Below are 13,820 nucleotides of genomic sequence, written 5' to 3' on the forward strand. Positions count from 1 at the left end.
TATATTTGATTTCATGGGTTTGCCCATTTTATTCATTTTAACATGTTTTGTACATAAACCATTGACATACCTATGGGTAATGTGAACTGTGATATGTGAAGATTCTTCACACTGCAGCATCCATACAGTTCAGAGGAAACATCAAGTGAATCTCAAAATTATGGTTATTTTCAAGAATAAAATTATAGTGTAAGAAGCAAAGTCGTACACTATCCATGGCACATCAACTCTTACTTAGCATCTTAGATAATGTGAAAGTATATACTTATTGCTTATGCTCAATGGCATTATTTTAGTTACCAATACTCAAGACCATTCTATTTTATATAGACACATTACTCCAAAGAATAAAGAGACAGCAGATTCTTTCCTTTTGTAATTACTTAAATGCTTGGAAATATATCTTTTATATCAGGAGCATTTTGAAAGTATTTTCTTCTAATATTTCAGTTTCATATCATTTTATTCTGATTTTTACCAAACAATAATTATTATATTTTTCTCCTTCACATGTTCTTAGATAAATTCATTTATAATATAGAATGATTGCTGTCCAGGTCTGAGGGAAAAAGTGGAGTAAGGCAGAGCAGGTGATCTGAGCTGTAAAGAGTGTTTATAGGAAAAGAGAAGAAAAACATGAGAAAAAAATGCCACGTATGGTTTTAATCCCAAAAGATAGAAGGGATAAAAAGAAGAAGAACATAAGGAGCCATGGGGCAAACAGCCTATTGAAGCAGTGTGTTTAGGATAAATGAGTGGGAGGAGGAACAGATGATGCAAATGGTTTATGTCTAAGTAGGCGTGAAGGTCACAAGACAAAAACAAGAAGCAAAGGGGCCAAAAGTAGTGAGGAAACAACTCAGGTGCATCTGTAGAAGATGGAGGCAGAGAATGCTAGAGTTGTACCCTACTTAATGATGGAAGTCCTCTGAGGATCCACAGACCATACTGGAGCCAAGCCCAGCTTTTCATCATTATGCCTGCTTGACCTTCCATGCTCCACTCAGATACCTGGTTACAGCAACAAGAATCTTTACACTAAGCCACAAGGTACCCAGTGTGAGCAGTAACAGAAATAAGAAGACATCCAACATGTACTGCTCATGCCATGGCTGCTGGAAAGCATAGGGCTTAAGATGTGCTGCACCCCTTGTCTGCAAGATGTGATCTATCCAGCCCACAAGCCTCTGGGCAGGGGTCAGTGGGTGGGAGTGCCTGATAATCTTGGAGGCCATTGCTGCAGTCTTGTACCTGTGGACAGAGAGAGAGAGGCTGTTACCAATTTGCTGTGCCAGTACTTAAATCTTACATCATAAACATACATACATACATACATACATACATACATACATACATACCCGTATCTCTCCCTTCCTCCCTCTCTCTCTCTCCCTCTCTCTCTCTCTCTCTCACACACACACACACACACACACACACACACACCTAGTGCATATGCATAGCTCAGCTCTAACCCAAATCTGTTGGCAAACCCTTACCATTATTACTCAATGAGAAAGTTCCCTCAGCACAGAAGATCACCCCCACCATACCCAAGTACATGTGGAGAGTTCAACACAATTGGTTAAAGTAAATAAATAAATAAATAAATAAATAAGAAATAAGAAAGCAAAGATTTTTAAAGGGAGAAAGGAAGTTGAGAGGATGCTGTTTAAGGGAGTCCTAGGAAGAGTTGGAGGAGACAATAAGATGGATTTCATCAAAATACACTACATATAAACAAAAAAAATCAAAAACACGTACAAAAATCATTTTTAAAAGTTCAATATAAAAGAAAAACCTACACAGAATGTTCATAACTAATTTGTGAAGGGAGACTATTTAATCGGAGAAATTCAATAGTCATTGGAAATAGGGAACTGGATGAGAGAAGGGATGGGGAGGGGAACTAGGTGGGGGAGATCAGATGTAGGGACATCTAGGAAGAGAGGGCTAGGAGAGTGAACCAAAACAACTGATGGAAACAGATGCAGAGACCAACAGCCATACATTAGACCAAGCTTGATGGGCCATGTAGAAGAGTTGGGGGAAGGTCTGAGGGACCTTGGGGGATACGGACTTAACAGGAAGACCAACAGAGTCAACAAATCTGGACCCTTGGGGGCTTCTAGAGATTGAATCATCAACCAAAGGGCATACAGGGGCTGGAGCTAGCCACCCACCACACACATATGTAGCAGATGTGTGGCTTGGTCTTTGTATTGATCCCCAACAACTGGAGAGGGGCTGTCCATGACTCTGTTGCCTGCGTATGGATTATGTTCCCCTAATGGGTCTATCTTAGCTGGCTTCAGCAGGGAGGATGTGCCTGTCCTGCAGTGATTTAATGTGCCAGGGTGGGTTGATAAGGGGGTCAGCCCCCCCTTTTCAGAGGAAAAGGAAGTGGGAAGGGGAAGGGGCTATTTTAGATGTGGAGTGGAAGGAAAGGACTGCGATCATGATATAAAATGGATGGCTGAATAAATGAATGGTAAAAACAAATTCTTAACTGTTAGAGCTGCTTGACCCTATGACCTTCAGCAATGGTCGCCCCTTGGATTTCTAGAAACAGGACAGGATATTAAAAAGCCAGCAGAGGCTGAGAAAGTGAATTGGGCTAGCAGAGCTAGAAGAGAAGGCAGTTGGTGTAGAAGATATATCGTTAAGAGACAGTTGAGCCCTGGCGGCTATCATGTAGAAGAATGAGAATTGATCCATTCTTATCTCCTTGTAAAAAACATCAAGTATAAGTGGATCAAGGAATTCCACATGAAACCAGAAACTCTGAAACTTATAGAGGAGAAAGAGGGGAAAAACCTCGAAGATATGGGCACAGAGGAAAAATTCCTGAACAGAACAGCAATCACTTGTGCTGAAAGATCAAGAATTGAAAAATTGGACCTCATAAAACTGCAAAGCTTCTGTAGGCAAAAGACACTGTCAATAAAACAAAAAGGCCACCAACAGATTGGGAAAGGATCTTTACCAATCCTAAATTAGATAGGGGCTAATATCCAATATATATAAAGAACTCAAGAAGATGGATTCCAGAAAATCAAATAACCCTATTAAAAATGGGGTACACAACTAAACAAAGAATTCTCAACTGAGAAATAGCAAATTGCTGAGAAGCACCTGAAAAAAATGTTCAACATCCTTAATCACTAGGGAAATGCCAATCAAAACAACCCTGAGATTTCACCTCACACCAGTCAGAATGGCTAAGATCAAAAATTCAGGGGACAGCAGATGCTGTCAAGGATGTGCAGAAAGAGGAACATTTCTCTATTGTTGGTGGGATTGCAAGCTCATACAACCAGTCTGGAAATCAGTCTGGCGATTTCTCAGAAAATTGGACATAGTACTACCGGAAGATCAAGCAATACCTCTCCTGGGCATATACCCAAAAGATGTTCCAACTTCTAATAAGGACACATGCTCCACTATGTTCATAGCAGCCTTATTTATAATAGTCAGAAGCTAGAAAGAACCCAGATGTCCCTCAACAGAAGAATGGATACAGAAAAATGTGATACATTTACACAATGGAGTATTATTCAGCTATTCTGCTATTCTGCTATTATTCAGCTATTCTGCTCCACAGAATCTAGATTGACTTTTATAACTGTGACCGTTAAATTCTTTAGTAAGCAATATTTTCATGTGAGCCAATTCCTTACTTCATCAATTCAACCATCTTTTATGTTTAGCTCTTGAAACTGAATTTTTCCTATTCATAGTATTGTCTTTGCCTTAGTATTCTAAGACAATCTCATATAAAATATCAAACTTAGCTTAAATTATTATTATTTCTCACAATTTAAGATTTTTGTTATTTTAAATTAGGTTTAGATTGTGTGTCTAACTGTTGGTACATGTTCAGGCCTTTGCTAACGCCAGAGTAAGATGTCTCATAAAAGTGGCAGTTACAGAGAGTTGTGGTGCATCTCATGTTGCTGCTGAAGTCTTACCTCAGGGCATCTAGAACAGCAGAGAATTATGTGAATTGCTGAGCCTCTCCCTAACCATCAAATGATTATTTTATCAAATTTCTCTTTCTTTCTTTACTTCCAATAAAGTGATATTTTATAAAAAAAAAAAAAAAAAAAAAAAAAAGAATTTATGAAATTCTTAGGCAAATGGATGGATCTGGAGTATATCAACCTGAGTGAGGTAACCCAATCACAAAATAACACACGTAATATGCACTCACTGATAAGTGAATATTAGCACAGAAATTTAGAATACCCAAGATACAATATGCAAAACACATGAAACTCAAGAAGAAGGAAGACCAAAGTGTGGACACTTTGTTCCTTCTTAGAATGCGGAACAAAATAAGCATGGAAGTTGTACTGGCTGGNTTTGTGTGTCAACTTGACACAAGCTGGAGTTATCACAGAGAAAGGAGCTTCAGTTGAGGAAATGCCTCCATGAGATCCAGATGTGGGGCATTTTCTCAATTAGTGATCAAGAGGGAAGGGCCCCTTGTGGGTGGGACCATCTCTGGGCTTGGGTTCTGTAAGAAAGCAGGCTGAGCAAGCCAGGGTAGGCAAGCCAGTAAAGAACATCCCTCCATGGCTTCTGCGTCAGCTCCTTCTTTCTGACCTGCCTGAGTTCCAGTCCTGCATCCTTTGGTAATCAACAGCAGTATGGAAATATAAGCGGAATAAACCCTTTCCTCCCCAACTTGCTTCTTGGTCATGATGTTTGTGCAGGAATACAAACCCTGACTAAGACAGAAGGCATTACAGACACAAAGTTTGGAGCAGAGAATGAAGGAATACCCATCCAGAGGCTGCCCCATTTGGGGATCCACCCCATAAACAACCCCCAAACCCAGACACTAGGCAGATGACAACAAGGGCCTACTTATAGGAGCCTGATATAGCTGTCTCCTACAAGGCTCTGCCAGTGCCTGGTAAATACAGAAGTGGATTCTTCACCGGATTCAACCCCGGTGGAAGAGCCAGAGAAATACCCAGGGAACTGAAGCCCCATAAAAGGAACATCAATGTGAACTAACCAGTACCCCCAGAGCCCCTTGGTGCTATACCACCATTCATAGAAAACACATGTTGGAACTTGTGGCTCTAGCTATATTTGTAGCAAAGGATGGCCTCATCGGTCATCAATGAAAGGAGAAGCCCTTGGTCCTGTGAAGGTTCTATGCCCCAGTACAGGGGAATGACAAGACCAGGAATGAGAGTGGGTGGATTGGGGAGCAGGGGGAGGAGGTAGGGGATAGGGGATATTTGGAGGAGAAAATAGGTAAGGAGATAACATTTGAAATGTAAATAAATAAAATAACAGAGAGAGAGAGAGAGAGAGAGAGAGAGAGAGAGAGAGAGAGAGAGAGAGAGAGAGAGAGAGAGACTTGAGCCAGAAGAAGCAGAGCTGAGTGGATAGCCTAGAACAGTTGTTATAGTTTGGAGCTGCTAGTACTGGGAAAACTGGGAGAAGAGACCATTTAAGCAGAGGGGAACTGAAGGAAGAACAGTTGTTTAGAAGATACCTTTGAAAGGGCTGGGCTGGAAACTGGGAGCAGGTCTGGGAGGGAATTAACAGAAGTGGTCACTCTTTATAGAAAAAGAAAAAAGCACATTTTACACCCTGTGGCAAAGAGAGAATGAATAAATTAAATGCTGTGAACAGATGGAACAGATGTATATCTGATTTAAGCCATAGGGACAATGAAACATGAATATTTACTCTTGTGGGGTTGTTGAGTCACAGTGCTGAATGGGCAAGAGCTCTGTGGGTCTCTAAGTTTCTGTTCATGCCCTACTTGTGAAACATTTGTGAAATCTTCCTTTATTACAGACCTATCCTGTGCCCTGGGGACAGAATAGAACTGATACACACTGCTTCTTCATGGTGTGTGCTCTCTATGTGCTACTGTAGGACATACAATGACAATTCAGGTGATGGAGAAATGCCAAAGTGTCAGAGAGAAAGTCCTCAGGGAGATTAGCCACAATAATGTGTAAATGTCCTCTCCTATTTCAATAGGAATTCTACTACTGTTACCCAAAATATGAGAAGTCATAAAGATACTGTGTAGAGAAGAAACCATCATACCACAATAGACAGAAGCGTCTTTCAGCACTTCACCTAAAATTAGGATTAATAGCAAAGGAAAAGCAGGACCTTCAAACTTCACACACATACTATAACACATACGACAAAACTCTGGTTTCACTGAAAACAGGCTACACAGACTCCTGTGTCAGGCCTGCATTTAGCCTACAGGACCACAACCCAGAGAGCTGCATACCTCTTGTCTTCTATGACTTCTTTCATGGTGAGCGCAAATGACTCTGCCTTGAGCGTCTGTAGCTGAATAGAAACACCAAGGTTCTTTGCTTCTACTCGGACCATGTTTTCAGGTTGGTCTCCAAAAAATGGAATCCCCACCATGGGTACACCATGCTGGACGGCCTCCATTACACTGTTCATCCCCCCATGAGTGACAAATAGACGAATGCTAGGGTGAGCTGTTACAAAAGAGAGAGAGATTGTCCAAGATTTCACTATGAAAGCTTCAGATACTAGGTGAAGCAGCAGACCCATGAAATACACATGTGCCACAGAGAATTGACTTATTGATCTTTCTTTTGATATCTACAGTGTTCCAGGATATGGTGTTTAACCTTCACTTGACAGAGATATGTCTTACTTAAATCCAAAGACACCCAGCTACAAGGAGAGTGACAAGCCAGAAATGTTTCCTGTCCCCCTACTCATCCTCATCTCATCCACTAATGCTTTTCTATTCTCTTTTCCTACCTCTGCCTTCTCTTGGTTTCCATATCTGCTCTCTTATAAAGCTTATATTCTGTGTGCTATCTCCTCTGCTTCAAAGAAAGCTTACAAAGGATGATGGTAGACCAAACACTCCTAGATGTATAGGTCTTGTCTGTTGCAACATCTTGAAAGCAATCAAATATTTCTGATGATCAAACACGGACACTATTGCACATGCCAGCAAGAACTTGCTGAAAGGACACTGATATANAGAGAGAGAGAGAGAGAGAGAGAGAGAGAGAGAGAGAGAGAGAGAGAGAGAGAGAGAGAGAGAGACTTGAGCCAGAAGAAGCAGAGCTGAGTGGATAGCCTAGAACAGTTGTTATAGTTTGGAGCTGCTAGTACTGGGAAAACTGGGAGAAGAGACCATTTAAGCAGAGGGGAACTGAAGGAAGAACAGTTGTTTAGAAGATACCTTTGAAAGGGCTGGGCTGGAAACTGGGAGCAGGTCTGGGAGGGAATTAACAGAAGTGGTCACTCTTTATAGAAAAAGAAAAAAGCACATTTTACACCCTGTGGCAAAGAGAGAATGAATAAATTAAATGCTGTGAACAGATGGAACAGATGTATATCTGATTTAAGCCATAGGGACAATGAAACATGAATATTTACTCTTGTGGGGTTGTTGAGTCACAGTGCTGAATGGGCAAGAGCTCTGTGGGTCTCTAAGTTTCTGTTCATGCCCTACTTGTGAAACATTTGTGAAATCTTCCTTTATTACAGACCTATCCTGTGCCCTGGGGACAGAATAGAACTGATACACACTGCTTCTTCATGGTGTGTGCTCTCTATGTGCTACTGTAGGACATACAATGACAATTCAGGTGATGGAGAAATGCCAAAGTGTCAGAGAGAAAGTCCTCAGGGAGATTAGCCACAATAATGTGTAAATGTCCTCTCCTATTTCAATAGGAATTCTACTACTGTTACCCAAAATATGAGAAGTCATAAAGATACTGTGTAGAGAAGAAACCATCATACCACAATAGACAGAAGCGTCTTTCAGCACTTCACCTAAAATTAGGATTAATAGCAAAGGAAAAGCAGGACCTTCAAACTTCACACACATACTATAACACATACGACAAAACTCTGGTTTCACTGAAAACAGGCTACACAGACTCCTGTGTCAGGCCTGCATTTAGCCTACAGGACCACAACCCAGAGAGCTGCATACCTCTTGTCTTCTATGACTTCTTTCATGGTGAGCGCAAATGACTCTGCCTTGAGCGTCTGTAGCTGAATAGAAACACCAAGGTTCTTTGCTTCTACTCGGACCATGTTTTCAGGTTGGTCTCCAAAAAATGGAATCCCCACCATGGGTACACCATGCTGGACGGCCTCCATTACACTGTTCATCCCCCCATGAGTGACAAATAGACGAATGCTAGGGTGAGCTGTTACAAAAGAGAGAGAGATTGTCCAAGATTTCACTATGAAAGCTTCAGATACTAGGTGAAGCAGCAGACCCATGAAATACACATGTGCCACAGAGAATTGACTTATTGATCTTTCTTTTGATATCTACAGTGTTCCAGGATATGGTGTTTAACCTTCACTTGACAGAGATATGTCTTACTTAAATCCAAAGACACCCAGCTACAAGGAGAGTGACAAGCCAGAAATGTTTCCTGTCCCCCTACTCATCCTCATCTCATCCACTAATGCTTTTCTATTCTCTTTTCCTACCTCTGCCTTCTCTTGGTTTCCATATCTGCTCTCTTATAAAGCTTATATTCTGTGTGCTATCTCCTCTGCTTCAAAGAAAGCTTACAAAGGATGATGGTAGACCAAACACTCCTAGATGTATAGGTCTTGTCTGTTGCAACATCTTGAAAGCAATCAAATATTTCTGATGATCAAACACGGACACTATTGCACATGCCAGCAAGAACTTGCTGAAAGGACACTGATATAGCTATCTCTTGTGAGGCTATGCCAGTGCCTGGCAAATATAGAAGTGGATGCTCACAGTCATCTATAGGATGGAAGACAGAGACCCCAATGGAGGAGCTAGAGAAATTACCCAAGGAACCGAAGGAGTCTGTAACCATATAGGTAGAACAACAATATGAACTAATCAGTACCCCCAGAACTTGTGTCTCTAACTGCATATATAGCAGAAGATGGCCGAGTCAGTCATCATTGGGAAGAGAGGCCCCTTGGTCTTCCAAACTTTATATGCCCCATACAGGGGAATGCCAGGGCCAAGAAGTGAGAGTGGGTGGGCAGGGGAGCAAGGTGGGGGCAGGGTATAGGGGACATTCGGGATAGCATTTAAAATGTAAATGAAGAAAATATCTAATAAACTAAGTTTAAAAAATAAAAAATAAAAACAACAATCTAGACATATAAATAAATAAACAAATAAATACAAAACATTGTAGTCTATATTAAACTGTAATTTGAAACCACCAAAAGAAAGAAAGCAATCAAATACTTCTTATGATCATATATAAATTATGCCAAACTACACCTCACACAAAAGCTACCCATGTTCCTTGGAAAGTGTAGCTTTGCCCTATGTCCTCAAACCCCCAATGTTCATGTAAGTGTCTGAGTTTTTAACCTGTAGCTGACAACCAAGATGTGTCTACATGTTTACACTCATATTTGTGTTTTAAAATTGCTGAAGGACCATGACCAATCCAGGATTTTGACATTTGCGGACAAACTGATATCTTTGGGCCATTGAGAAGCCTTACATGTCCATAGCACCACTTGAGGGAGGTGAGCAAAGGCACTGTTCATCTCCTTAATAATTTCCTTGGTCTGAAGCATGCTCACTACAGAGCCCAGGGCCACAAGGACAAAACCTGAGTCTCCAAACTGAGAGATAAAATTCTCCAAGTCCTAGAAGAATCANANAGGCAAGAAGACAAAGGAGGTGGTTTGTGAAGGCCAAGGCAGCATGACATGAAAGCAGGCTGGGTACTGAATAAACCTTTGCTTCAGATGCTCATGTCCTATATGACAAAAGTCCTTCCATAGGCCCTCAGCAGATGTGTCATGTATACTGTGTTCATGTTTACTGCTTTTATTAGCAGCCATCTCTTCACCATGAGCTCTTATAAAATTGTGTAGCCTGTGGTTTTACTGACAGAAGTCCATTTACAAAATTTCCCAGGTAATTTTGAGTCACAATCTTATGTACAAAAATCAGACTCAGTCACTCAGTGTGATGGTGATGGGTCCCCAAAAAGTCACACATAGACATAAATTTGAGGGGCCGTGGCTTTGGGGACTTCTCTGTTGTCCAAGAAATCACTGTCTCCATATCATACCATGGGGTTACTTTGGTTGGTGCTCAAAGAGTTTCATATGTCAAACCCCCAATATTAATGTTGTAAGAGTCTGAGTTCTCAGCCTTTAGCTGACAACCAAGATATGTCTACATATGTGTACATGCACATATATATGCACATACACAAGGTTTTATTTCAGTGACTAATTTCTGTTGCTTAAAGTATAACCTTGGGAGTAATCTAACTGTTAAGAGTAGTTCTATGTTTAAAAACTTGAGGTCCAGATGTTTTTTTTACTATCAATTGCATTAGTTTATAAGTAGGCTACAAATATACAATACACAAAATTCCTTCACCAGCTTTGTTCTTCTCATCTGGTTTTCTTTTTTGTCTTTGATTAGAGAGCAATAATAGACTCATAGAATGGGCTGAGAAGTGTTCCTCCCTGTACAACTGCCATTGATTTATAGAGGAACTGACATTGATTTTTTTTTTTTTTAGTGTTTTACCTAATTTGCCAATTAATCTATGTTATATTAGACTTTCTTGATGAAGATTTTGTTTGGCTTTTCCAGCCTAATGTAATCTCACAAGTTTCACATTTTCTATCTCTCTCAAGCCAGTTTTGTCAACAAATATCCATAGAAATTCGTCCATCCATATAGGTCATCTAATTTGGCGATACATCATGTTTGTGTGCTTCCCTTAGAATCTATAATGTTTTAAATACTAATGTGTAATTTTTCACTTTAGGATTTAACTATTTGATTGTTCTTTCTTATTTATTTTCTCAATGACTCTGGTGGTTTGTCAGCATACTGTTCGCTTTTGTTCTGTTGATTCAATTTTTTTGTTATTCATTGTTTCAATAACTTTGCTGCGATGTTTAAACCTCTCCTTTCTGAGAGTTTCCTGTTTAGTTCTGTCCTCATTATCTACTTCTATAGAGTGAAAGGTTATATTATCAATCTCAATTGCTTTGTCTGCACCTAAGGAGATAATGACAGACACAAAGGATGTCCTGATTTGTTAGTATTGCACTTTATTATCCCAATGTGTTTTGTTTCTTTTTCCTTGATCTACAGTATTTTCAAATGTTCCTCTTGATCCCCCCCCTTTTACTCATTGGTTGTTTTAGAGCATGTTGTCTATTTTTATGTACTGCTGATTTCTATATCATCTCACTGTGATATGAGCTATTTGCATTAATTTATGATTTTGAAATTTACTGGGGTTGTTTTTGTCTGGTTGTGTTCTAATGCACAAAACCAAGTCCTTAGAGAAGAATATGTGCCATGATCTTACTGGAAAAGATCCTTGAGATAGAAAGATGGTTCAGCATCTAAAAGAATTTGCTGTTCTTACAGAGGACCACAGTTCAGTTTCCAGGAACCCACATAGCAGGTCACAGCCCTCTTAACTCTAGCTCCAGGGAATCTGATGCCCTCTTCTGGTCTCTTCTGGGCCAGGCACACATATGTCTCTTGGACAGGCATATATGCAGGACAAAAACTCAAGACATATAAAATGATTTTTAAAATAAATTTAAAGAATATATATTTCAAATAATTCTGATTAGCTTATAGTGTTGATGGAGATAATAATGGATATGGATAGTCTTCTCATTCTATAAAGGCAGAATTTAAGTCTTAAGTTATTATCTATCTCTTCTTTAAATTCTTTACATTTTCTTCACATTTTTATTTCATATTTGTTGCATATATAGTATATTTCTTACATCTCTGTGAATTAACTTTCATATATTTTAAATAATGTAATTGAAAAGTTTGATAAACTCAAAATTTCCAATACTTATATACAATCTTTAATCTTCTGTGAAAGTTTCAATACAAAGTCTGCTTCTTATATCGACAACCACACCTATTTTTGCCTCTAACATGATCCTTAAAGAAGCATGTGGTCAAATACCCTACAGAGTAAATTCCACACTGTTTTGTCAGGCATTCCTTCAAAACATTTCTCCCCACTCTTCTCTTTGACAACTATTTCACCTCTCTGTGTGCCAGTATCTGATTCACATGTCTAGAGGGTGAGGACTTCAGTGATGAAAAAAACAAAAAAACAAAACACCAAAACCCATATCATTCAGTGATCACTCCCCAAACCCTTCTTCTCACTCAGTGCAAGGAAAAGTATGGACTCTGGCACACAGTAGAACCAGAAGGTCTGTACTCTCTCTGCATTTAGATAAAAATAGGAGAAGCATCACATTCATCATTTCAACATCTCGGCCACCACGGTATAAAAATTCACAGGATCATTCTTCACAGCAAGGGACAGGAAATAATAGAAGATAATGTCTGCAAAACAACAATCCTGCAGTGACAGGTAACAACCAATCAAAATCTATTAGCTCTCTATAATTTTAATTTTTCAGTGGTAGTGATTTTGAGCCTGCATTGATCATGCAAACTAGATGGTATCTTTAATGGTTTACAATAGCTGAATGAAATGTAAAGGGCTCAATAGACTAGGGAAACAGAATAACAGACACAGATCTTGTTGCCACTCTTGCTAAGTTCTGTTTAGATAAATGCCTTCTGAAAGAGGTGTATATTTCATCATGAAATGCATGCATCTGTAACAAATAGAAAATGTACAGACATTTGCTGCATTTAATATGTTGTGTGTGTGTGTGTTTGTGTGTGTGTGTGTGTGTAATCAAAATTCAATTGGAAATATCAATAATAACTAAAAGAGTCATTCTACCAAAAGAACTACAGAGGACAAAAACAACTCATATTTCTTACCATATAACCAGGTCTTCAACCTCAGCATGGGGCATTCTGACACTGTACTTACACAGCAACAAAAGTGTAGGCTGCAAGTATCTCCCTTACCTTAAGGTACCGCCTTTCAGGACATCTCTGACAAATGACAAGTCCCACCTGACTATTGAAGGTCTCTGAATACAATATAAAGTGAGAGCTAATTTTTCACTTACTTGGGGTATTGGCTGAACAGGTTTGTCCAGTAAACCTCCCACATAGACTGTGTTGGGAAACAGGGGACGAGCAAAATCCAAGGCAAAATCAGAGTTGACAAACCACAGCTCGGCTTTCAGTAGAAGTTCAGACAACGCTGGCCAAGAGCCTTCTGCAAAATGCTCCTGGACAGCGCTGTCATATTGAGAAAGGATTTCCCTTCGCTTCTTGAAGAAATGAAAGTACATCAGAAAGTTCTTCACTCGGCCCCAGAAGTCCATTTGGTCAGAAAGACCGGAACCATACACTGGAGCATAGGACAAGGGGGCGCTTGGTAACCAAAAGTCCATATAGCTAAATTGAAAGGGAAGAAAGGTAACAAATCGTTTCCCAAGCTTTTCAACAGTCAGCAAAGCACAGATGTCTACTGAATCAAGAAGTACTAGGTCAAAGTTCTCATTTTTTAAGAACTGCATGATATCCTTTCTGCTTAAAAAGTGACTGCATAAGTCCCCAAAGTATCGATGAATCTTTAGAAGGGTGTGATATTCGGACCTGTAATAAATAAATAAATAAATAAATAAATAAATAAATAAATAAATAAATAAAAACATATTTTGAGGAGCTTTATTACACTGTTTGGAATGATGTTATGCTTAATTCCCAAAGAATATTTTCTATGTTTTGATAAATTTAGCATACAACTTTAGATGTAGGATTCTCAGTCATGGATATTATTAAATATTCACTAATGATATTTTTAAGATATGCAATGATATGAATATAAAAGTTGAACAAATTTTTATGTATTATTTGATTCTCAAAA

General features: G+C 39.3%; 1 protein-coding gene across 1 annotated transcript; it reads right to left on the reverse strand.

The window, feature by feature from the left end:
* On the reverse strand, positions 1–13,623 carry LOC110314739 (UDP-glucuronosyltransferase 3A2-like). Its single transcript, XM_029534632.1, has 4 exons — positions 13,015–13,623; positions 9,448–9,657; positions 7,982–8,223; positions 1–1,251 (listed from the first exon to the last, which is right to left on the reverse strand). The coding sequence occupies exons 1-4, from the start codon at positions 13,606–13,608 to the stop codon at positions 975–977; spliced, it is 1,323 nt and encodes a 440-aa protein (XP_029390492.1). The 5' UTR covers positions 13,609–13,623; the 3' UTR covers positions 1–974.
* Between the last annotated feature and the right edge of the window lie 197 nt (positions 13,624–13,820).

The sequence above is a fragment of the Mus pahari genome, unplaced genomic scaffold (genome assembly GCF_900095145.1).
Source record: "Mus pahari unplaced genomic scaffold, PAHARI_EIJ_v1.1 scaffold_9416_1, whole genome shotgun sequence".
Taxonomy (NCBI): domain Eukaryota; kingdom Metazoa; phylum Chordata; class Mammalia; order Rodentia; family Muridae; genus Mus; species Mus pahari.

What these genes read in the sequence shown, in the direction of transcription:
- LOC110314739 (XM_029534632.1), bottom strand. Translation starts at nt 13,608, where the DNA reads ATGTTTTTATTTATTTATTTATTTATTTATTTATTTATTTATTTATTT. An exon ending in ATGTCAAAATCCTGGATTGG is followed by an intron (nt 8,224 to 9,447) that starts TCATGGTCCTTC and finishes AAATCTTGGACA; the next exon opens with ATCTCTCTCTCTTTTGTAAC. An exon ending in GAAGTCATAGAAGACAAGAG is followed by an intron (nt 1,252 to 7,981) that starts GTATGCAGCTCT and finishes CTCTGTCCACAG; the next exon opens with GTACAAGACTGCAGCAATGG.